Raw genomic sequence first — 25,349 nt, 5'->3', positions numbered from 1 at the left:
CTCTTATTACGTCTTAGCGAGAGTAACATAGCAAGATCCCCGCAACTTGCGAATTTCGGTTTTCGCGGTAGGCCCCCAGATGTCCGCAATTTTGCGAACTTCGGTTTTCGTCATAAGCCATCTGACACTTTCATTTGTTTGGCTTAACGGTCTCGTAGCCAGGCCATATTAAAAAAAACTTTAATCAGTCACTGTCACAGCTCACAACTTATAAAGTAACCAAACCGTTGAAGCTTTTAAATGAAGAATTTGTTTCTAGTTTCTTCGTTTTATTATGAATTAAGTTTAATTCACGAAGGGTTTGGACTTATATTGCATTTATAAACGATCCAACAATGTCTACGACATCAGTGACATCGTCAAAGAACGAGGTAAAATTGTTGAACCAAAAATATGAAAATAATACTTTTGTGATAAGGAAATTATCATTGTAATATTTCACAAACTTGTTTTCTATTTTAGAGAGCTGGATCTGATTTACCAATGGAGGTTGAAGCGGCTCGTGCATTAAACAAATATTTACAGACATATTTGAATAATATAAAGATGTTAAAACAAACTACAATTCAAATGGATGAACACATTAGAACATTGCACAAAGTAAATAATCAGTGGCTTGATGTTGGAAACATGAAAACGAAATGATTTGTTTTTAATATATAGTTTTTTATTTTATCATGGCAAAGGTCTTAATTTTGAAGACTTCTTTTTGAAGGTCTTAGTTTTGTTTTCAATGTTGTATAAGTACATTAGAATTAGGATGCTATGGCGACCAAGGCATAGTGTATTTATACTATTATATGTCATTCTATTAATGGCAGTTAGAGAAGAACTCTTTATTTTACATTGCCTTTGCCATTTTAAGTTAAGCTAACTTAGAATTTTAGTGTCTAAATGAACATCTATTTGACTATCTCCTCATTTTAAAAAGTTTACAGACTGTTCGAATAGACTTAATTTTTGAGCTGTGGGAATTATAACTTTTTGTAAATGAAAATTTTTTGGTGTATTTGCATTTGTCTCTGTCCCGTTTGACCACTGCATTACATGACGTGAGAACAGATGGGAATGATTCATATGATTGCCCCTATTCACATTTCTACAGATGTGGCCAGGACAAATGGGAATACACCCAAGGGCGTAGCCAGCCAGTGAATTAGAGGGGGCAAGATGATATCGCCGAAAGCCTAGAGGGGCAGATGCCGCAGAGGGGCATACATTGTATGTAAAATTTGAGCTACGGGGCCAGCTGCCCCCACCATTACTGGTTTAGTTAACTGGTACCTGTAATTTAAAGTCCTATTCGGTTTTTCCATGTCATAATAAAACAGCCATGTTTTACGACTAAATTTTTGTTGTTATTCGCGTATTGAATTTTTTTTTTTTTTTTTATACTACGTCGGTGGCAAACAAGCATACGGCCTGCCTGATGGTAAGCAGTCTCCGTAGCCTATGTATGTATGTATGTGTGAATAAGCCTAGTGACAAATAATAATAATAAAATGATATTATTTCAGCCTTAGGCTATTATAAGATAAAAAAATGTAAAAATAAAAAATACTTCAGAGTCATTATTACATAAAATTTGCGATGGTCTTAAGTGCCATAGAGTTCACTGGGACTTGAGTCCTTCATAACTGAAACCTGTCATTTGACAAGATAATTATATCTAACTACCAAAAATTTCATGAGAATTGATTAAGAAATGCAACAGGCAGAGGAAAACATGACATGTAAAAGTGTTTCTGACAAAGCTGAGACAGAGATCTTCGATCACACTTGGTCTTTTCATATACATGGACATGGAGACACCATGGAGTTACAAAATTAGTATGGCCGATGTGTGGTGACCACTGCCATGTCATTGAAGAGGTCTCTGCTAGTACCAAGGAGTGGTTTAAAAAAAAAACCTGTTTTAATGTTATGAAACAAATTGTTTTATTGTTATTTTGTTAGATACATCATGATACATAGTTTTCTACAAAAATCCAGAGGGCCTACCACGAACACCGAAGTTGGCAAATTGCGGGTATCTTTCTCTTTTACTCCATTTAAGGCGTAATTAAAGTGACAGAGAAAAATGCCCGCAATTCACGAACTGCGGTCTACACCGGTAGGCCCTAAGTATGCAGCAGAAGTTGCTTATCTTATGGTCTTTTTTTTATAATATAGCATAGAGATCTTAGCGACTTTTCCTGTATCATATCAAAAGCAAAAAGGATGGGTCTCTTACTGAATAATATAATGTATACATCATAGTGACGCGTCTTCATTGTTCTTGAGTGTAATAATGGTTAATTTTAGAGTTCAGATTAAATTGATGGTATTATTTCTGATTAATCTATGACCTTGACCAATTAATGTTTACGGGTCGGTTGTACAGTCGGCGTCAAATACTTAGTAACAACCAAAGTAGCCAAATAGTTCGGTACATCATATATTTAGTATGGTGTACCGAACTATTTGGCCACGTTGACTGCTTCGGAGTATTTGACGCTGACTGTACCAAGCCGTCTGTCACCGTAAAAGCGTTCGCTAAATTTAATTGTATGGGTGTTTCATAGATCCCTGTTGTGTGACGTTGATCAGTCTGTTAACTGTGGTTGGTGCAACTGGCCCTAAACTAAGTATATAATATAAAATTCTGAATACTTTGATTCAGTTTACTATAATAAATCTGTAAAGCCACTTGACGCCAGATGGCGCTTTTATAATATAAATAATAATTTCTTAACCTAGCATATTAAAGTACGCTACTCGACGTCAGAGGGCGCTGTAATTCTTTAGTACATGGAGTATTAATTAAAGTTGACACTTGAAGTTTTATTTGCCTACTTTACTCTACACACAAACTGGTTAGTTGTGTGACAAAGTATTGTAACAGATTTTACATTCCTATTTCCAAGAAGAATTTGAAATAGAGGTGGATTGTCAAAAGACTAGCCACAGTACATTTACTGCCATCTTTCGACACATGATTAAAACTTTAAGAACGCCATTTGACTTTGATCCTTATTATTTCAGTGATATATGTTAAATTTGTTAAACATCAAAAAGTGGCGCCATCTAATAGAGCACAGGCCAAAGGTATGGCCGCATCGCTCGAAACGATTTTTAATCATGTATCGATAGATGGCAGTAAATTTACTGTGGCTACAAAGTTTTTTTTTGACAATCAATCTCTATTTCAAATTCTCTTTACTATTTCCTACGCGGACACAACCTTACACACGGAACGTTATGATTTCTACAAATGTAAGACAGATGACTTTATCTTCAGTTTACAGGGTACCTAGCCCAAAAACACGTTGACTAAGTATTTTTTAGGAATATTTTTGTGACTTGGTACACGTCTTTTACAAAAAAAAAAATCAATTACAAATATTTAACTTAATAAAATTGTTACTATCTTCAAAATATTTAGCTTTGATACATAAACGCAAACGTAATAAATAAATAATTAACATATATCTAAGGACAGGCCTTACGGGCAATAAGAATGCGGCCAGTACAGCGGTGACACGCACACGAATTCAAGCCAATCGTGCAGTCTAACGCCACAACGCTTGTTTTTATGCTACGTCGGTAGCAAACAATACGGCCCACCTGATGGTAAGCAGTCTCCGTAGCCTATATACGCCCGCAACTCCAGAGGAATTACATGCGCGTTGCCGATCCTAACACTCCGCACCCTCGTTGAGCTCTGGCAACCTTACTTACTCACCGGCAGGAACCTATGAGTAGGGTCTAGTGTTATTTGGCTGCGGTTTTCTGTAAGGTGGAGGTATTTCCCCAGTTGGGCTCTGCTTTATATCTTTTTTTTTCTTGAACGTACCCGGGTCAATCGATTGTTTGTCCTGAGGAGTGGCATCACGCGCGCGATTGGCTCGAATGCGTGAGTGACACCACCACCACCACCGTTCTTAGTTAGTACCCGTAAGGCCCGTCCGTAGATATATGTCAATGAAATAAACCTATTGGCCGGGTGCAGAGGGTTTGGCGGGAAAACAAAAACGATCACAGCGCTTGATGTGGCCAAAGTTGGCGAAAAATCTCGCTGTGTTTCAGTACTTCTCAGTAAGTATGTTCGTGATAAACTCAAAACCTACTGACCGGATTTCCATGTGGTTTTCACCTGACAATAGAGTTTTTTTTATACTACCTCGGTGGCAAACAAGCTAATGGCCCGCCTGATGGTAAGCAGTCTCCGTAGCCTATGTACTCCAGCAACTCCAGAGAAGGAGAGAGATTAAAAAAATCAACATATTTTTGGGCCAACCTCTGGGGTCTACCGCGAGAACCGAAATTCGCAAATTGCGGGTATTTTTCTTTCTTTTCACTAATCCTGAATTAGAGTGATAGAGAAAAATGCTAGCAATTGCCGAACTTCGATTCTCGCGGTTATAACCCTTGCCTGTACTTCACTATGGTTTAAAGCTTTTCGACGTCAATGACGGATATATCCAAAACGCAGGTCCACCGCCAACGACAGATTAATCCGTCACAGACTACAGAGCAACATAGACCTACGAGCATATGCATAAAGTTCAATTTCAGTTTTGACACTTCCGTCACGTGTCGTCCGAGTGACACCTTTTCTGTTTGATACGGTGTCGAAAAGGTTAGTGAGCCTAAACCAGTGGGGCGCCACTAGTCCTTTCGGCCATTTTCGACGCCATTCGGCTCAGAATTGTTCCGAGCAATTATTAGGTGTGGCACAACTTGGCGTCCCTTTGCGTGTACCACCATAAGATAATGGCTTGAATTTTGTCAACCGTAAATAGCCGAAAGGCATAGTGCTTTACATTAGAAAGTAACAGCATGATTCGTCCCTGGGGGCTTACCGCGAAAACCGAAATTCGCAAATTGCGGGGATCTTTCTCTTTTACTCTTACTAAGACGTAATTAGAGTGACAGAGAAAAATGCCCGCAATTGACGAACTTCGATTTTCCCGGTATGAATTTTCCCTGAATCGCTGTCAAACTTCGGTACCTAAACCTAACTTAGTCGATTTATCTATTTGTTACTAATGTCAGTATTGTCAGCATCCTTAAACAATCCTTCCGAATGAGGAGCTTCCATTGCCTCGGGGACGCCCAGGTTAGACGGCGTAGAGATGACAGGTGCACTTTCGGGCTTTGCGCGCGGACTTTTCTCTGAAAATAAGGTCGAATTCTTAATCATTTGACGTATTTGAAACGAAGTTCCATATCGCACGATGCGGACTCGGCGGATGGGGGCTAGGCGAAAAAAAGCGTAAGAGTTTTCCGTCACGAATTTCTGTCACGACCCTCTTTCTTCGTTCCAACAGAGTGTTCCACGATACTCACGCATTTTTAGGGTTCCGTAGCCGACTGGCAAAAAACGGAACCCTTATGGATTCGTCTGTCTGTCTGTCCGTCCGTATGTCACAGCCAGTGGCGGGGCAAGACCAAAATGTTATATGGGCGAGGTACATTTAGCGAGGCCCTTTTTAGTGGCACAAGAAATAACGAACATTTTTACATTGTGTCCGAGATATACTTATTTGAAACGCGAGGCCCCTCGAACCGCGAGGCCGTAGGCGGTGGCCCACGTCGCCCCCGCCTAACGCCACCTCTGGTCAAAACCACTTTTTTCCGAAACTATAAGAACTATATTGTTGAAACACTGACTTAAACTTTCAAGATTTTTACACATTATTAACTAACACAAACGGGACTTAATCGTGTATTAAGTTTTAAATTTACCTCCGACGTTTCGAGGACCTCAGAGGACCTACCACGAACCACGTTCGACGTGTTGCCTCTCTGTCGCTCTTGTAAATTCGTACGTAAGTGTACTAGGGAGGCAACACGTCGAACGTGGTTCGCGGTAGGCCCTCTGGTGTCAAGTTGCGGATTTATCAGTACCGCTACTAGGGTTTGACCGCTTATCTCTCGATTAATTTTAATGTCTTTCTAAATACGTTACATACCAATCATACAAATGGAGTATTGAGGAGTATCACATGGAAGACCATAGATGAGTCCCTTCAAGTGATCTTGTCTGTCCAAATTCAAGCAGGAGTTGTCCCTTGTATATTCTTCATCCAACCACGGCGCCGTCTATCGGTGAGTAGCGTAAACATTAATGAGTAACATTAAACAAATTAAATAATAGAGAAAGCACTAGTAATTATGATTTCATTTTAGCTTTATTAGTACATTACGATACAAGTGCGAAAAATAGGAAATTCGAAACGAGTGACGATAAATTAAAACACGACCGAAGGGAGTGTTTTAAATAGATACGAGTTGCGAATTACCTATTCGCACATGTATCGTACAACGTTTTACAGTACATATGGCCCTTTAAATGTTCGACATAGTAACGTAATATTCTCATTTTCGAACTAGTGCGGTAAAGTAGCACCATATGTACTGTAAACATAATTTTCATTTTACGTAGGGGGCACGAAACAGCATATTATTAAAGTAATAATTCAATTCAGCCCATAGATACGCCCAACTGTAAGAAGTGGGTCGTATGATATACAGGTTAGGGATTTCACATAACTTCGGCTGAGAATACGTTTGTGTCATATATCCATTTTTGAGCAAAAATTTTAATGATTACTAAAATAACAAAAAATATTCCATAATTGACACTATCCGGTTTTTAAATATCCTTTTTTTTTAAATGTTGTGCCATTCCACATTTTATAGGATAATTTACACTCTGTTAACAGAAAATTATCACAAAAATTGTGACATATCCAAAGCTTTGTATCATGTCATACCAGTGGCGTAGCGTGCCTTGGTGGGGCCCCGTATAAAAATTTGTTTGGGGGCCCTTAGGAAGGGTAAAGATTTCTCACACAAACCCACGTTGGGGGCCCTCGTGGCCCGAGGGCCCCGTATAATTGACACGGCAGATACGGCGGTAGCTACGCCCCTGTGTCATATATAAAATACATTGTACGTTTAACATTTACTCATCAAAAACGGATATGACAGTAATAACAATGCTTTTAATTCATTACCACTATATTCAAAATATTTGTATACTATAAATAGTAAACATGTGTGTCTAAATCATAAATAAGTTGAAGTCCTAAATATAAAACTTTTCAAAAAATAATTTTTGCTTCTTTTCGCTCACTTGCAAACCAATGTAAAAGTTGGTGTATGGCACAAACGTATTCTCACCCGACGATATACAAATTAATGTATCAACATGAACATATCATTTTCTACTGCACTATTTTATTTCTCAAGACAATTTTGAACTTACATAAATTCCTTTTGAATTCCTCCGAGTCTTCGGGTCTGGAATAGCCTTATTGTTAAACGGGTTATACCATCCGTATTTAATGTCGTCTGTTGCAAGATCTTTCGTTATATTTAAACGGCCCGATATCCAAATATGTTCAACAGCTGCAAAAAATATGCTTAATATGATTACGCTATTGGACACGAGATGGCGCTTGATCAAATAGAAGAATGAAATCATGCCATCAAGGATAAATCCATTTGATAATCCGTCTAAGTTAGCTATGCACTGATTTTGCAGCGATAACGTGTGGGTGAGCCAGTATAAACGTCATATTTTAAGAATGAATTTGTCGTTTAATGGCGGCAAAGCCACACTTGCTCACTAAATCTGTGCAGATTGACTCTAATTGCGATCTAAAATTCTGTTATAGATAGAGAGAGTTAGGCATTATCAAGATAGTATAAGTAGCTCCTAACAAAAGGTTGTGAATCAAGGAATGAGACTGCCGAGATTGCAATTGAGAAATAAAGATGACGTGTACTTTGTGCAGTCTGTTTTATGTGTCATTGGTGTTTGAATGTGTATGCTACTAGTCACTAGATGGCGCTGTGATAAATGTAACAAAACTTACGTTCCTCTTTATTTTCACCCATAAGAAGCAGCAGCTGCGTCATTATTTCCGAAGTCTCCGGATAGGCCAACGAACCGTTCATTTTATTACAGTTTTCGTAAGCATGCTGCCAGAATAGCAGTTGTTTGACAAGCACGTAGTAGTAGAAGTCGTCGCTAGGTAGCGGTGTGGCTGTTCGCAATGCCGGTGAACCTAAAATAAGTATGGTTAAGAAAAAAACTATCACGTTACTAGAAATTAGTCAATTTTGGTGGGTGCTCAAAAAGTGACGTATTTGTATTACGTTAGCGCTGAAGCGCGACAGTTGTGTAAAATTTCAATCTTTATTATTTACACGTCTGTCATATAATGTTGCTACTGACCGCAAGATAGCGCTATTATCAAGAGTTGACTACACCTTGTGTAGCACCTAGATTAATGAATCCGTGTAAAGCTATCCGTAAAAACAGACAATGTAATAAGTAAGTTACAAAACTTACCACTTACTTTTTGCACTTTATAAACATAATACATTTGAATAAAGAATACATCGTAGTGGAACAATATGTCTACTCACCGCTTGATGACGCTATTATTAAGACTATTAGCACTTTTACCCTGCTTTTACCTCGTTTTTTTAAGATTAGATTTTTTTTTCAGCTCAAAAGTAGTGGTAATATATTTTTCTTCCAAATTCTAGGGTTCCTATGTTATCTAATATTGCGGTACAATAATATGTAAAGGGCACTATAATGCAGTGCATAGTTACTCTGAGATAAGTTTGGAGGAAAAAAGTAACCTCTACTTTTGAAGTAATAACATTTCCAATCTGAAAAAAAAAATCGGGGTACCTATGTATAGTAAAATGGTAATAATGCCTGCACCTTGTATACCTTGATAGCAGATGAACTGCATCTTTCTTTCGCAGCGTGCCTCCAGGAATATCGGCGGGTGACTAGCGTGCCGATCTAGTTGGAGGCAGCCATTTTGTTTTACTGATGTTCTGTCTCTGAAACAATATACATTCAGAGTGAAATAGAGCATAGCATTTTCTCGTTTGTCACATAGTGGTGGTGGTGGTTACACATCGGCAAACAAGCGTAAAGACACACAAACATACACATACGCAAAAATAAACATGGAGTACTAAAATCTTAAGCCTTACTTTTAGTATTGTCATTGTTGAATAAAACAGAGTTATGAAATTCTATATAAATTCTACACTTATATATTTATTAGCGCCGTGCGAAATGTATGGTGGGGGTAAGTAAAGCGATCGCAGCGCATACAGTGGTAAAAATAGGCATTACGGAAATTATAGCGTCTTTAACATTTCATACAAGTTAGGTATACCTATGGATCAAAATGGAACTTTACGTTTACCTTACGTTTACTCCTGAGATATTCATTTAAATTGTATGGTCTAATGGATCATTTGTATGAACTGCTTAATATAACTAAATTTGATGATTAATTGATTATTAATACCATCCATGCAAATACCAAATATTATAAAAACTTTCTATATAAGATAATATATTTTCTTTTGTGGTTTACCTCATAGGTGGCCAGATGGCTTTGTTCATGTCTTTATAAGGACTAGGCAGGAAGACGCTGGCTCCCGAGTCCACCGAGCTCCATTTCCCGAGCTCTCCCCTCGACCCATGGATTTCTATTGTAGTTTACCTCATAGGTGGCCACATAGCTTTTTCCACGTCGCTATAAGGACTGGGCAGGAAGATGCTGGCTCCCGAGTCCACCCAGCTCTTTTTCCCGAGCTCTCCCCTCGACCCACGCGTTTCTTTTGTAGTTTACCTCATAGGTGGCCACATAGCTTTGTCCACGTCGCTATAAGGACTGGGCAGGAAAATGCTGGCTCCCGAGTCCACCCAGCTCCATTTCCCGAGCTCTCCTCTCGCTCCGACCCACGCGTTCTCGATACCTGTCCATCAATATATAAATACTATACAAACTTTGCAAAGCTATCATTAGGTATAAAATTTACCTGCCACCCTATCGCTCGAAAATGCAAGAGCGATAGAGATGCAGATAACGAAATTTCCACTTTCTTTTTTCGCGGTAGGCCCTCAGAACTACCAGCTTCCGAATAAAAGGCTAAAGAGGATTAGAATTAGGATTTGCAAAACTTACTGGGTCTGGTCTTTAGCATTGTGGTGCCAAGTTTCTTCAGACATTTCATCGTGGCAATGTTGGCTAAACTGAAAACAATTCAATATATTATCATCATCATCGGCTATAAGATCTATTGCATATGACACTTAGTACGAGTAGTAGCATCAAACATAATTCAAAGAGCATATGTGGCATTATTTATGAAAAGGGACCTTATTGTCGATGGCGCTTACGCCGCACTGCGTCGCGCAGCGTTGTATTTGTATCGGAGCATAATTTATGACGTCAGAAGCGCCAACGACAATAAGGTCCCTTTTCATAGATAACGTCACATATAATCACTGAATTATTCTTCGCCTGTGTAGTGTAGAAGTCCTTAAACTCTCTCCCTTAACTTTTAACCCCTTTTTAACTTTAGAAGACGAAATATACAGAGTATTATAGTCAAGGCTCAGAAAAACGCCCGCCATTTTGAAAATATAACCGGTTCCGGACAACTGAGACTTCTTTATACCAATGTCAGCGACTGAATATTTCTATACGTTCTTGAGAGAGAACATTCCCCATACAAAACGGAGAACGTTTTCGAGAATGGCACAACTCTAAATATGCCCAATGACGCCTGTAAACTGTGAACGAATATTTTGGACCTGTAAGTGGGTAAAAACTGAAATAATAAAATAAGTAATTTAATTTGTTGTCATTCATTCTTTTAAAATTATGGCTTTAGTCCAGTGTGACTATTTCGCCGGTATCAAGGTATTAGGGGCTTTAAATAAGATTTAAATTGTACGGTTAGTACAAGACAGTGTCTATTGTAAAGCGATAGCTGGACTTTACAAGTAGCACGTGGACTACCGGCCGTTGACTCCAATGGTGGTTAAACGCGTTTCAAGATCAATTCTTCATTCACTGCACACTACCACATTAGTTTACTGTATAATACGCTATCGATAGTACACTGTAAACAATATTGATGAGCAAAAAACAAAGCAATTAATCACAAGGCGTGACTATCAAGATGCAGGTGCTCGAATCAGAAGCCAATTTAATTTGTTCTTATAGTTAAAATGGGTCCTAATTATGGTTACGTTTTCAAACTGATGGGCGTTTTGCCTAGCCTGGAAGTAAAGGGCTTATTCGAGGTTGTAATCTCTCAATGTACTTACCTCATCTTCCTGAGCACGCAGTATGCAGCCGCCTGATGCCAGTCCAAGAGGCCGTCATACATCCGGTACAGACCGGTCCGGCATCGGACCGTCTTCAGTTCCTTTATGAGCTGTCGGGTCTGTGCCTCTGTTTACAAACAAGATATCCTTAACCAAAGATATGAGTTAAACTTACCCTTTGACCGCCAAGACGTCAACTCACGCGCGTGGTTAGCTCATTATACCCTATGAGGTATTTTTTTCACAGAACAGAACATCACGACCCAAAGAATCTGGAATTTCCTGGATTCAACGGGCATTAGTAATTAACTTTCGATGTGGCACTCAAAGGCCCACTAACTCCAATAATAATAATAGCACAATATAAAGATTCGTTCATTAACCTTCAATCGGCTTATTTATTATGTCTAGGAAAAAATGTAAAAGAGGTTCATAATACTACATTATTTAAGCCTTAGTTTTTGGGTCATAAAATGTTGGCCGAAATTTCTAACCAAATGTAACAAAATTTTTTCGAGTATTTCAGGGATCCGTGGCTAGCTCCTTAAAGTCCCTAATACCGTAGGGCTCCGTGCACCCTGAGTTATCAGATGATAAAGAAAATGTTCATTTAGTTTTATTTAATTCATGTGATTGGACAGAAACGGTTTTTGGCAGAGAAGCATGGTGATTTTTGCTTCGGGCCGTCGCGAAACAGCAGTAAGTAAGTATTTTTCGATCTTACCTCTTTCACAGACAAATGGTCTTTCCAGCTCGCAGGGAAGATCCAGGAATACTCCTCGGTCGTGAGACACTCTTTGCACAGCAACGCAGTCGGCGCCTGCGTCTGGGACGGGAACATGGGTTCTATTCTGCCACTGGAAAGCCAAATTAAGTTTGGAATCATTAGCCAAAAGGTACCCACATTACCCATTACCCACATAGTTTGGAAGAATGTGACCGTTGATGCTGTAGCAAGGCGCGGGGTTCAAAACTGAGCGTCTCAGGTTCGGACCCCAGCTAGTATCAGTGAGTTTCTTGGAATTTACTTACGTAATATCATTTAATATTCAGGTACCGATCACACTTTGGTCAAGGAAGAAAAAGGTGTGAGGCAACCGGAATGATCTCAATTAAGGATTAGTACCTGGGCGACCGAGCTTTGCTCGGTTATAACTATTTATTGTACTATGGTGGTGTATCGGTGATAATCTTAACTACATTTTTTTACTAAATTAAACTTGTCTAAAACAATAAAAATTAAAAAATTATATATAACATGAACATATAAAAAAAAACAAAAGTTAGTCACTGGACGAGATTCGAACCCGTAACACTCGTTTAGCACTCCGCGTCTTAACCCGCTGGACCAGACGGACAGTGTCCGGCCACACGAAATTAGCGACCATATTCTGCGTCGAAAGAAAAACGCATGAAAACTCCAAAACACGCGTTTTCCCAAACATAAGACTAATCTAGATCGATTGTATACCCCCAAAAACCCCCATATACCAAATTTCAGCGAAATCGTTAGAGCCCTTTCCGAGATCCCGGAAATATATATACATATATATATACCGGGTGTTTCCTGTAACAGGAACAATAAATTAAACTGTAGGCTGTACTCCCCAAACTGACCAACATTTGTTCAACAACTTTAAAAAATAACTTATGTTTTGATTTTTATTACACTTTAAAGTTTATTCTAAGGCGCAATGTATTGCAAAACTTGTTATGTTTAAAGCGTGACAAGCAACGTCAAACACACTGATGTCAGCGTACATTGAAAATAATATTTAATTTGTATGAAAAAGATGAAATCTAAAGATTTCGTAATTTTTAAAAGTTGTTAATCAAAAGTTATATCGTTTGAGGAGTACAATATATGGTTTAATTATTTGCTCGTGTTACAGGAAACACCCGGTATATACAAGAATTGCTCGTTTAAAGGTATAAGATTTTAGCTTGGAATGACAGATGGCAGTCGTTTTCGTAATAAACAAGTATCGCGCCAATTCTTGGGATTACGAGTAGATATCCAAAAGTGGACCATGACATTTAGGATGCATCATGTATGATGAAGAAAGTATTTAGTAAGTTGAACCGGCAGATACAAGCAGACTGATATAAGTGATATTATACTGCTGGATTTCTTAGTCCATATCTTCAGGACTGCTCCGCCGAATATCATCAGCTGTGCAACGCAGCTCCAGCAGGTTGCCCCTACGGTAGCCATCTGGGTCGTCGCCGCCATGTTTCCGAGCTCTAACCCATACAGAGTCAAGTCAACCACTGAAATAATGGTACCCCTACAACGAGATACGGGAAGTATTAATATCTTACCGCTGGATATTGGCCTAAGTCTTCAGGACTACTCATCCGGATGTCATCAGCACTACGACGCAATTCCAGACCAATTGAAGACCTGAACCTGATCTATCGTGATGTATAGACAGAAGATATCGGTACCTTACCGCTGGATATTGGTCCAGGTCTTCAGACCTGCTCCTCCGGATGTCATCAGCTATAAAAGACAGCTCTTGCAATTTACCCATTGGTAGCCATCTTACTTCGAGTGATATTCAGATAGAAGATATCAGTGTCTTACCGCTGGATATTGATCCACGTCTTCAGGACTGCTCCGCCGGATGTCAGCAGCTGTACGACGCAATTCCAGCAAGTTTCCCCATCGGTAACCATCTGGGTCGTCGCCGCCATGTCTCCGAGCACCAACCCATACAGAATCAATCACTGAAATAGTTGAAGTTAGAAGCTCTCAGGTGGGTCGCTTTTGAGAAAATTGGTACTTGCGCCGAGTGACAATTGAAATGCAAAACAATCGAATCGCCAATGGCAATGTGTAACATATCTGTCAATTTCATACTTTTATAATACAAACAATTTTTACTTTTTATTTTTTAGTTGGGGTTCCGTCCCTAAACATCGGGATAACCCTAGGCAGATGATGAAATTACTACGGTATCCAAGAGCTTTCTTTACCTTACATATTCCAAGTCACCGTCATCATTACTCTAATTATTGAGCATATTCACAAAATTTCACGAGAATCGGTTGGAAAATGCGACCTGTAGAGCGGTTCCACTACCGGTCGTATTTCCCAACCGGAAAACCTGACAGATATATGAGATGTACATACTAAAGCATTTTTACCCAAGCTGAATCGGAAACGCTTCGCTCGCGCTTTGTGCTCACTCGGTCAATTATCTCTAACCTGTCTTTAAACTTACCAAACTGTGATTCAGCTAAAGCTTCAGCAAGAAATTCCGCCTTTTCTTTCGTATCCAAGATAGCCAAGGTTCCATTATGGTGGCCACTGAAAGTATATTATTCATGAATAAATTTAAGACTGGTGGGAGACTTCCGAGGATAGGGACACGTGGAAGAATAAGAGGGAGGCCTTTGCCCAGCAGTGGGACAGTATGGGCTCATAATAAAAAAAAATTAAATTCATAAATGTCAAAAGTAAACCCCGATATCAATTTTCACATCACGATACAAATTCACATTCAAGCGCATGTTGCGCAAGTATTTCCTTGACAAACTTTCTTCTTCATAAAGTTAATGATTCACACTTGGTATAATTATGTATGTATCAATATCTGTATGTTTATTTGTAGTAAGTATATGTGTAAGTTAATCAATATATACTTTTTATGAAGATAAAGATATATATATATATATATATATATATATATAGTCGTGGTTACAAATTAATTTACTTTAAAAGACACTGCACCTACTTAGTCTGGTTGACTGGTAGAGAATGCTTTAAGGCATTAATTCCGCCATTGATACCTTCATGTATTGTGTAATAAAGATTAAATAAATAAATAAATCAATCAATCTTGCAATTTAAGAAAAATAAGGATTGAAGTATTCGTTTTAAAGTTAAAAATATACAATAATCTAAAATAACTTAAGATTTCAAGCCGTCTCTCACTTCGCCTCATTTTTTTTTAAATGGAAATTGTACTAAAACTACTAAAAGTGATACCTAAATGCAGAATTACTAAACGCCCATGATACAAGTGATAATGGCATAATGATTTAATGCTAGTTAAGAGGGAAGTATACCACGTGATCATCCATACAAAAAGAGAGTTTTTCCACTTCTAAATATTTTTTATTCTCCATGATGTTTTAATATGTTATTGACTGACACAATGAAAAACTAGGTTTAGTTAGTTATACTGGGCATTTTCCGCAAATCGACAACTATTCGTTGCGTAATTTGTTTCGTAGTTTTGAATTTGACTGTAATTTCGTTTTTTTTTATATATTTATTATTGATGTTTGCATGCCAAATCATTGACGATCATAATGTAAATTCATATAGATTAACATAAGAATAATTTATACTGTAATTTATCGTTATGAAAATAAATAAATCTAAATCTAAATCATTATGCCTATTTTGCGTGAAAATGAGGTAGCACGCACAGGTATAAAATTGCAAAACAAAAAGAAATGTTTTTCTTTTTTTTTCAAAAAAATGCAAAACCTAAACTTTGAATATAAGGCTGAAGAGATTGACATGGAAATCAAAATGATTTGTTAAGATTAGATTAGTATTTGTTAAGAGTAGATTAGTTAGTGGAAAACGTGTTCTCCCGGAATGGAATTTCATAGAGAATTACCGTTATTTCGTTAGATGCGAAGTTAACTACTAAAGGCGAATTTAGGGTTTATATTTTTCTCCAACCGGAACGTTGATAACGGGGTATGGTACATGGAGTCGGTCAAATTCAATTCTGCACAGACTTTTCAGTGACAAAGTGTGCAAGTGCTACCATGCAAGATGAATGCCGCATCATCTTTCTCTCGTTGTCCTGGCTCATGGGGGCCTGGAATCCCCTAAGCAACTAATCCCAAAGATTGGCGTAGGCCCTAGTTTTTACCAAAGCGACTGTCATCTGACCTTCCAACCCAAAGGGTAAACTAGGCCTTATTGGGATTAGTCCGGTTTCCTCACGATGTTTTTCTTCACTGAAAACTGACTGGTAAATATCAAATAATATTTCGTACATAAGTTCCGAAAAACTCACTGGTTAAAGTCAGGGTTTGAACCCGTGACCTCCGAATTAAAAGTCACGCGCTCTTACCGCTAGGCCACCAGCGTTTTCTAAAAGATGCATGCCTATCTAACAAAATATGTTTTCAACTGCTGTCAGTCAAAATACTATTAGATTAGGCTTTTGGATTGCACTATAACTTTTTACATTTAGTTGCAAATATTTCATTTCAACTTTATGCATTCGAGACCCCAAGGAATTAATACAATTACCTATAAAGCAGAGACGCTTTCGAGATATATTTTCGTACATTGACTCACCTGTTGCTATCTCTATTGCACGCACATAATTATATCGCCGTCCCGCCCTTGATGCCGGTTGATAAGAATATAGTATAATTAAATCAACATTTTTATACAAGGTGCCCGTGAGCATTGCAAGACATTTTAACTAAGCATTCCTGGTAATATTTAGAAACTAAAATGTCATATAAAATTTTCTGGATTAGGCCTAGTTTCAGAGATAATTAAATGTTTTTCGAAATCATTTTTCCGCCATAAGCCGGTACAAAACACATTTTTGACTGCGGTATTGCCACTTTGAGGTCTAGTCTGGACATACCTATTGATTGACATCGAAAAATAAAAAAAATGTATTCAAGAGGCTACCCCCAAATAAAAAAAAACTTTTTAGTTAATTTTAGGTTGTGTTTATCAATAAAAATTACGTTTTATGTTCAGGAGTGTTCAAAAAAAGGGAAAAAAAGATTTTTTTTTGTCGTATTTCACTGTTGCCATCAGAAATGCACCGTTAAAATCTCTCGCAATGCTCACGGGCACCTTGTATTTATGTTGTGCCGCGTTTTCTATGCAAGCAATTAAATAAAAACAAAAAATATATTATATGACATTATTATACAAATTGACTAAGCCCCACATTAAGCACAATAAGGCTTGTGTTGTAGGTACTTAGACAACGAGATACATATATAAATATTTATAAATTAAATAAGTAGAAAACACCCATGACTTAGGAACAATCTCATCACACAAATAAATGCCCTTACCAGAATTTGAACCGGGATCATCGGCTTCATAGACAGGGCCACTACTCACTAGGCCAGACAGGTCGTCACCTTACCTCTTAACTTAGAACGACCCGCGTGCCAACTATTGGTAGGTGCCGACTACTTACTTTCCCTTGATATCCCATAGTCTTGGGACGCCATGTATATCTCGCTACATACTGGCCCAAGAAAATCTCTACTGCCAGCCTCAGGAGATGCTGCAATAAGACCCCGATCGACCAGCAGATCAAGCGCCGGAAATGGAGTTGGATTGTGCATACTCTCCGAAGGGATCCTGGCCACATACCGAGGCAAGCCCCAGGCTGGAATCCCCAAGGAAAGAGGAAACGTTGCCGTCCAAAGCAGACCTGGCGCTGGACTATTATTGCAGAGGCGAAGGCTATTGGGAAGACTTGGAGCGAAGTCAAGCACGAAGCTCAAGACCGATCCAGATGGCGGCGCACTGTGGACGCCCTTTGCCCCATCTAGGGGACATAGGACAATAAGTCAAGTAAGTCAAGGCTTAGATATACCGCATGTCATTGTATGTGCAAAGTTTCATTACAATCCAACACGTACGAGTATTTTTAAATTGAGAACGAAACTCTTTTTGTACTGGAAGGTGAAATTCGTCCGAGCTTGCTGCGGACTCATAAGGATGCAAATGGAATGACTTACCGGCACATAATCTTTGCATTCTCCCAGGTTATCGGCAGGTTCTGGATGACATATTCCTTGTCCTCGTACACGAAGGATTCCCATTTGTCCGTACAGGTCTGGGGCACTGAAAAATGCATCATGCCTACTTTAAAACATAATAATGTATGTCGGCCCTTTCGTTCTAAAATAACAACAAAAGGGTTCTCGTCTTTTTACGAAAAGAATCCTCACCAAATTATTAGTAATCTTTTGGTGTTTTTCGACAACATTTTTTTTTGTTCTCTACAGCACGACCGAGGGATGAATTCACGATTTTTGACGACTACACACATACGAATGGTTTTCCTCACTTTTTATAATATTTAGTATTTCTATAATTTTTATCCAAGAGCTCTTTAGGTCCTAGAGTTTTACCTTTAAAATAGTAATAAAACTTATAAGTCCAAAAAATGGGAAGAAAGTATGTTTAGTTTAATATAATTCCAAAAACTGAATTGATAAAAAAATATATACTTGAAAACATCGGTTATACTAAATCAATTTCGCTAAAGGCTTCGTATTAAAGCTTTTATTAATGTATATTTTTTTAAAATCTTCAAATGGCTAAGTTTCGCTACACAAAAACTTAATTAACTATTCAACTAAATCGCGTCGAACAAATTGTCCATAACTAGGATCAATGAAATTGTTGATCAAATTTTCTTTTAATTATGACAAAAAAATGTAATCATCATCATCATATCAGCCCTTTATCGCCTCCTGCTGAGCATAGGCCTTTCTTCTAGTACGCCACCTGTCCCGGTCCTGAGCTAATCTCATCCAGAAGCGACCCGCAATCTTCTGAATGTTGCCCACCTAACGAGCCATCGGACGCCAGGGGCTTCCTTCATCCGAAAACGGCCACCACAACATTTTAGTCCACCTGCCATCACTCTGTGTCCCGCCCAACTCCATTTTAGTTTGGTAATGACGCAACCCACGTCTAGCACCTTGGTGTGGCGACGGATCTCGCTATTCCTCGCTCAATCTTGAAGCTTGATACCGAGCATGGCGCGCTCCATGCCTCTGTGTGCTACACGAATTTTATGCACAGCCTCCTTGGTGAGCGTACATGTCTCGGCACCGTAAGACATATTATAAAAACCATCCTTTCGGTCCGATTTGAAGAATGATTAAGACTAGAGATGTGCCGACTACGGTTTTGGCCGACTAGCCGACTAGCCGACTAGTCGGCAGTCAGGTGGCCGACTAGTCGGCCGACTAGTCGGCGTAGCCGACTATGGTCTTCGCCTAAGTTCGGGCGTAATCGGGAACGTTCGGGTCGCCTGATTCGCTGCCGCACGTGGTTGCGTTTTCATGTTTTGACTAGTTTTGTTTACCTTTCCGATTCACTTGTTGCTCCGGTGTGTTATTATTAGAAAAACATACAAAACGAATCGTAATTGTTGTTTAAAAGTTTAAATAAACAAATAGTGATCTTTATAAACATTATGTCTAAAAGAAAATCACGCGTGTGGACATTTTTTGACGATGTTGAAGGTGATTCAAGTAAAGTAATCAATGCCAAGTACTTATTTCGTGAGGTGGACTGGTACCAATCGGCAAACACTTCGAGTATGGTGGTTTTTTATTTTATTTCCTTATTTTTTTGGAAGATCTAGGCAGCCGACTATTCGGCTCATTTTGCCGACTAGTCGCCGACTAGTCGCCGACTATAAATGTAGCCGGATAGTCGGCTTTCCCGACTAGTCGGCGACTAGTCGGCACATCTCTAATTAAGACACGTTTAAGATCTTTAAAAGATCGATAGCTAAACGACATGTCAAAATTGACGTTAATTTCGATTCCGCTGTGATCCCAATAATATCTATCTACGATATTTCTAACGTCAAAATGACATTGGTTGCCCGAATCGAGCTTCTTTTGTTAATTATTCGACATCCAAACGATATCTAAATGAGAACTTATCTAAACCAGTAGGGCTAAGATGGTTCCATTTTTATCACCTGTCACTATGCCCGTCACTTTCGCACTTACATACTTGTTAGAACGTGACAGGCATGGTGACAAATGATAAAGAGCCGACCATCTTAGCCCTACTAAACTGATCCTTATCGTTTCTCATTCTTCGAATCGGGCCGTTTAGCATACTTACTTACCTCTATACTGCTCATGGAAGCTGGCCTCACACATCGTCGCCACACATAAAATGAGCCCCAACAACATATCGACGTGCTTCTACAAGCCCGCGACAAAGAGTTATGGGACATTTGAATCGATTTTCAAAATGGTAGCTTTGATTTCTTGAGATTATTTTTTGTAGGGTGACCATTATAATATCGTGAAAGGGAACATTCTGAACAAAAGTGGTTGACCCTACCGCGTGGACATTGGTACAAGGAGTAATACAAATAAAATAGAACTCGAATAGTTATGTACTTCAAAAAAATTTCAGGACTCTTATATTGTTATGGTATGTATCATAAATACCTACATGTATAAAATATCCGAAGAGTAAGCTAACCGATTACTCAAGATGCAAATAAATAACAATTGACATTTGGACATAATATTCAATGTACATGGATAGCGCTGGTGGCCTAGCGGTAAGAGCGTGCGACTTGTAATCCGGAGGTCGCGGGTTCAAACCTTTACGCAACTTATGTACGAAATATCATTTAATATTTACCAGTCGCTTTTCGGTGAAGGAAAACATCGTGACTAAACCGGAATAATCCCAATAAGGCCTAGTTTACCCTCTGGGTTGGAAGGTCAGATGGCAGTCGCTTTCGTAAAAACTACGCCTGCGCCAATTCTCGGGATTAGTTGCCAAGCGGACCCCAGCCTCCCATGAGCCGTGGCAAAATGCCGGGACAACGCGAGGAAGAAAAAATTGAGTGTACATGGACAACCTCATCAAGTCATCACGGATCATGATAACAGGTCTGAAATAAAGCATGTTTATTTATTTAAAGGCTGAACGAAAACAAAAAATGTATCGTTGAAACAAAACACCTAATGCTTAGAAATTAAATAGTCACGTGACTTTTCGTAGTATATGTCATCTCGATACATTGTTACGTATACGTATAACGCAGCTGGCCAACTTTATTGTCACGCGTGCAATAGAGTATTTAAGAGCAAGTCGGCCTGGTCAGCCACATTAGGGCTCACGCTAGACAACGTCCATAATGTGTTTATTTGGGGTCGCCGTCATCGAAAACGATGAGGAGGACTATATATACGTATACGTATACAACGTTCCGCTGCAGGGGGCCTACCGCGAAAACCGAAATTCGCAAATTGCGGGGATCTTTCTCTTTTACTCTTAGTAAGACGTAATTAGAGTGACAGAGAAAAATGCCCGCAATTGACGAATTTCGATTTTCCCGGTAGCCGCCCAGGGCACAGGCCTTCTCTCATGCGTGAAAGCCTGAGTCCCCACGCTGGCCTAACTTTGGGCACTTCACATGAGGTATTTGCAGATGTATGCAGGATTCAAGATGTTTTCTTTCACCGAAAGCTAGTAATAAATATCAAATGATATTCTGTACGATAAGTCCCAAAAAATTTATTGGTACGAGCTTGGAGGATTTAAAAACTGGAGACGCCTTGTTTGTAATTTTCTGTACAACGCAGTCTGCCTATTTTTGCGGAGGAGGGGTACGTCAAATGACAGATAAACGTCAGTCCATAAAATACATATAAACAAAATAAAAAATAACATTTATTGTCGCAAAAAAAATAGGGTCCAATAGGGTTGTTGACTGTCTGGCATTACACAATATATATATATATATTACATCGTGCATGGGTAGCACAAAACTGATAGATAAAAAAAAATATGAACCTGACGTCGTAGTCGTGAATCGTTTTGACTTCTAAGAGAGAAAAAAAACCACTTGATTTGACTTAACAGTCAACTACCCTATAAGCATTAATTATTTATATGACGGTTGACCGAGGTTTTCGACATAGGGATTTAGGGATAAGCTCTTAAAGGCGACTCCGGTTGTTAAATCCTCCAAGGGTACCAGCCAAGATTTAAACCAGCGACATCCGTCCACTTGGTCACCAGGTCACCACATCTTAAATCCGCACTTATCCCACAAAAAACGGCCTCCTTGGCCACCCTAACAGTGACGCGTGAGCAATTCGTGTTATTGTACAAGGCTCATATTTTCACAACATAGGGAGGAAACTGCACGCGACATGTTTTGAGATCCAGTCACTAGGTTTTAATACTTAAGCAGAGAGAAAACATTCTTTTTTTCAAGTTTTTGCTTGTGAAGCTGTAATCACTATAACTGATAGACCACCCACGGTTTTAACAACTGATGTGCCATTGAAAAGTTTATAAAATTGCGAAATTACCACATTGAAAAATCTTGGGATATGTCTCAGAGTTCCATTCCAAAAAGGTACAAAAGGGACAGAAGGGACAAAAATCTAGTTACTAGGTCAAGTACTCCACTTGATATATTAAATCGATGGAAAAGATCTTAAAGTATACAATCCAAAACATTTTTTATTTTATTTTGTAAGCATAGGTAGTGGATAGAAAAATATAATGAAGGAGAATGTAAAAAATACCTCCCCCCCCCGTATCTCTGAAATTTACCGAAATATTATGAAATTTTTACATAATATTAAAATTAATATAAGGAAAACTATAATCAGACCTTTATCTTGGTTACTTATTTTCAGTTAACAAAAAACATTTCCGAATTTGGGTGATCAGTCCCATGATTCAATTACATCTGTACCCGGCGGGAACAGATGGGAATCGTTTCATTCCCATCTGTCCCCGCCGGGTACAAATGGAAGGATTCATTCCCATCTGTACCCGGCGGCGTCGGGGACTTGGACTAATAAAATGTAATAAAATCCAACCCCATTATTTATTTAATCTTAACACAGTTGCATCTCGATTTTATCCATCGAAATAATATGTGTGACAGAACGTTAAGTAAGGCTTATTTAGAAATGATAATGATGGGTTATAATTGTATACCCGAGAAGGGTAAAACTGTTGATACTCATCAAAAAATGTACCTAATAGTCATATTCTTGTACCTACACAGTTTGCACAATAAATATTTCTGATTTCTGATTTCTGATTTATCTTTGAGTTTCAAGATGGCGAAGACGTCACGAGAATATATACCTATTTTTTGTCATTAACGTTGTTTAAAGTGTAATATTGATAGCTTATTAAGAAGTGAGCTATCGTGGAAGTGTGCAGCTAATGAAAAACTAATCCTGAAACGCGTTTAACCATGTTTTAAACAACACCCGGCAATTAAAATAAATTAAAAATTAAATCCATCCATCGCGGCTTTTAGTAAAGACCAGCTATCCCTTTATTAAAAGCACCTACCTACCGAACAACGGCATGCTCTACGAGCACATTTAAAAGTAACTACCGAACAACGACTTGTCATTGGAAAAATCACCATAGAATTTATGGAGGCCATTTTTTAAAACAAAAAAAAAAAGACAATTAGAGTGGTAGGTAGCTCTTTTAAAAGTAAAATAATAATAATATTGCAAATTTTCATTTACTTCTTTTCTATTGAAGTGTTAAAGATAGATATTCCATTCTCTTTTAGAACATATATTTGATTAAACATTAAAAAAGGAAAAAATAAAAGTATACTAAAGTTTAATAGTTTTAGAGAAAATTCTTGTTTTCAACACACTTGCTCAAAACGGCATTTTTATTCCACCGATTTTTGGCTCATAATCCTAGATATTAAACATGCGTGCTTTTTCAGTACATTATAACACTCGTGCTTTTTCATTATATTACCCGACTGAGTTAAGAAGGTACTGACTGCTAATAATATGTATGGAAACGGAGGCTTCTTAAATTGGTCGAGTAGATTTTAAAACGTGGACTGGCGGGAGCCGGCGCCCCGCCCGCCGCCGGGGCGAGGGACGGCAGACAGTATGACAGATGCAACACTTTTACTAACCGATTTAAAATTAAAATTTGATTAATATGAAAGTTTAGTTTTTCCTCGCAAGTGTGTTGAAAAACGTCGTATGAAACGCGTGTGCTATGGTCATTACACACATCGGCTTTCTTATTGCACAATATCGCCTCGTGTGTGATGACCAACTTAGCACACTTGTATCACAATGTACTCTTAATTAATTCGGATTATATTTTCTGCGGAACCACCAAGAATTATTCAACCGAACTTGGCACAATTGTATTGCTATAGACTGTGTCATCCACGATTACGCGCAGATTTGTCAAATCTAACCTTTAATAACATGATATTAAGACATAAGGCACGCGTCGTCGGGAATGACACGAGCTATGCATGTAAGTAACTGTAGAAAAAAACATCAAGTCATAATATATTAATGGGCATTTTTCGTTCCCTTATCTTGCTTCGGCCTTGTTGAATCTGGATCAGGCTCCCGGCTATAGTACAAGATAAGTCTTACAATAACAAAGCCGCAATTTTAGACGTAAATTACACTTTCTGAACCTTTCCTGCGGCTGACATCCGCGGGTTAAATAGTTTAGGTAATTTGAGAACATGTCAGGATGACGGGCGGCCCATACGGCTGCTCCGAATGCCTCTACGAGCGTGTGTACTTCCCTTAGGGCCTCTTTATAATATATTGATTAAGAAAGTAAATAAGTAAATATTCTTTATTGCACCACAAAGAAAACAAATTCCATTCATTCATTCAAATATATGCATTATTCATTTGTATTGCATTTTTGATATGTTTATATGACTGTTTGGTTTCTAAGTATATATATATATCTATAAAGAAAGGCAGCAACAGGCGCTCTTATCGGTATTATAAGTGTTTAGTATGAGTTTATACATTTGCTACTAAACGCAATCACTATATCGGACGACTGTTAAAAAATGCATAATCTTTTACTTCTTTTTAGGGTTCCGTACCCAAAGGGTTTAAAACAGGACCCTATTACTAAGACTCCGCTGTCCGTCCGTCCGTCCGTCTGTCACCAGGCTGTATCTCATGAACCGTGATAGTGAAGTTGAAATTTTCACAGATGATGTATTTCTGTTGCCGCTATAACAACAAATATTAAAAAGTACGGAACCCTCGGTGGGCGAGTCCGACTCGCACTTGTCCGTTTTTTTTAGAGCGGTGGTGGCCGAGTGGATATGACGTCCGACTTTCAATCCGGAGGTCGCGGGTTCAAATCCTGGCTCGTACCAATGGGGTTTTCGGAACTTATGTACGATAATATCATTTGATATTTACCACTAGCTTTTCGGTGAAGGAAAACATCGTGAGGAAACCTGAATACATCTGCGAAGAAATTCAAAGGCGTATGTGAAGTCCCCAATCCGCTTTGGGCTAGCGTGGGGACTATAGCCCAAGCCCTCTCGCGCATGAGAGGAGGCCTGTGCCCAGCAATGGGACGTATATAGGCTGAATTATTATTATTTTACCTTTTACGAAC

The 25,349-nt window shown here is 38.6% G+C and overlaps 1 protein-coding gene across 1 annotated transcript; it reads right to left on the bottom strand.

The window, feature by feature from the left end:
• Positions 1–3,921: 3,921 nt before the first annotated feature.
• Positions 3,922–20,436, bottom strand: LOC133531989 (uncharacterized). Its single transcript, XM_061870447.1, has 13 exons — positions 20,047–20,436; positions 17,906–18,011; positions 14,377–14,462; positions 13,737–13,879; positions 11,874–12,006; positions 11,150–11,276; positions 9,999–10,066; positions 9,663–9,789; positions 8,741–8,856; positions 7,869–8,060; positions 7,256–7,398; positions 5,958–6,087; positions 3,922–5,157 (listed from the first exon to the last, which is right to left on the bottom strand). The coding sequence occupies exons 1-13, from the start codon at positions 20,111–20,113 to the stop codon at positions 5,018–5,020; spliced, it is 1,578 nt and encodes a 525-aa protein (XP_061726431.1). The 5' UTR covers positions 20,114–20,436; the 3' UTR covers positions 3,922–5,017.
• Between the last annotated feature and the right edge of the window lie 4,913 nt (positions 20,437–25,349).

The sequence above is a fragment of the Cydia pomonella genome, chromosome 26 (genome assembly GCF_033807575.1).
Source record: "Cydia pomonella isolate Wapato2018A chromosome 26, ilCydPomo1, whole genome shotgun sequence".
Classification (NCBI taxonomy): domain Eukaryota; kingdom Metazoa; phylum Arthropoda; class Insecta; order Lepidoptera; family Tortricidae; genus Cydia; species Cydia pomonella.
The sequence above is the reverse complement of the archived record's forward strand: the minus strand, read 5'-3'. Positions and strand labels throughout refer to the sequence as shown.

Coding starts and splice junctions, on each gene's coding strand:
- LOC133531989 (XM_061870447.1), bottom strand. CDS start 20,113: ATGTTGTTGGGGCTCATTTTATGTGTGGCGACGATGTGTGAGGCCAGC. Junction 13,880..14,376: donor TTTAGCTGAATCACAGTTTG/GTAAGTTTAAAG, acceptor CAACTATTTCAG/TGATTGATTCTGTATGGGTT. Junction 11,277..11,873: donor ACCATTTGTCTGTGAAAGAG/GTAAGATCGAAA, acceptor GTTTGTAAACAG/AGGCACAGACCCGACAGCTC.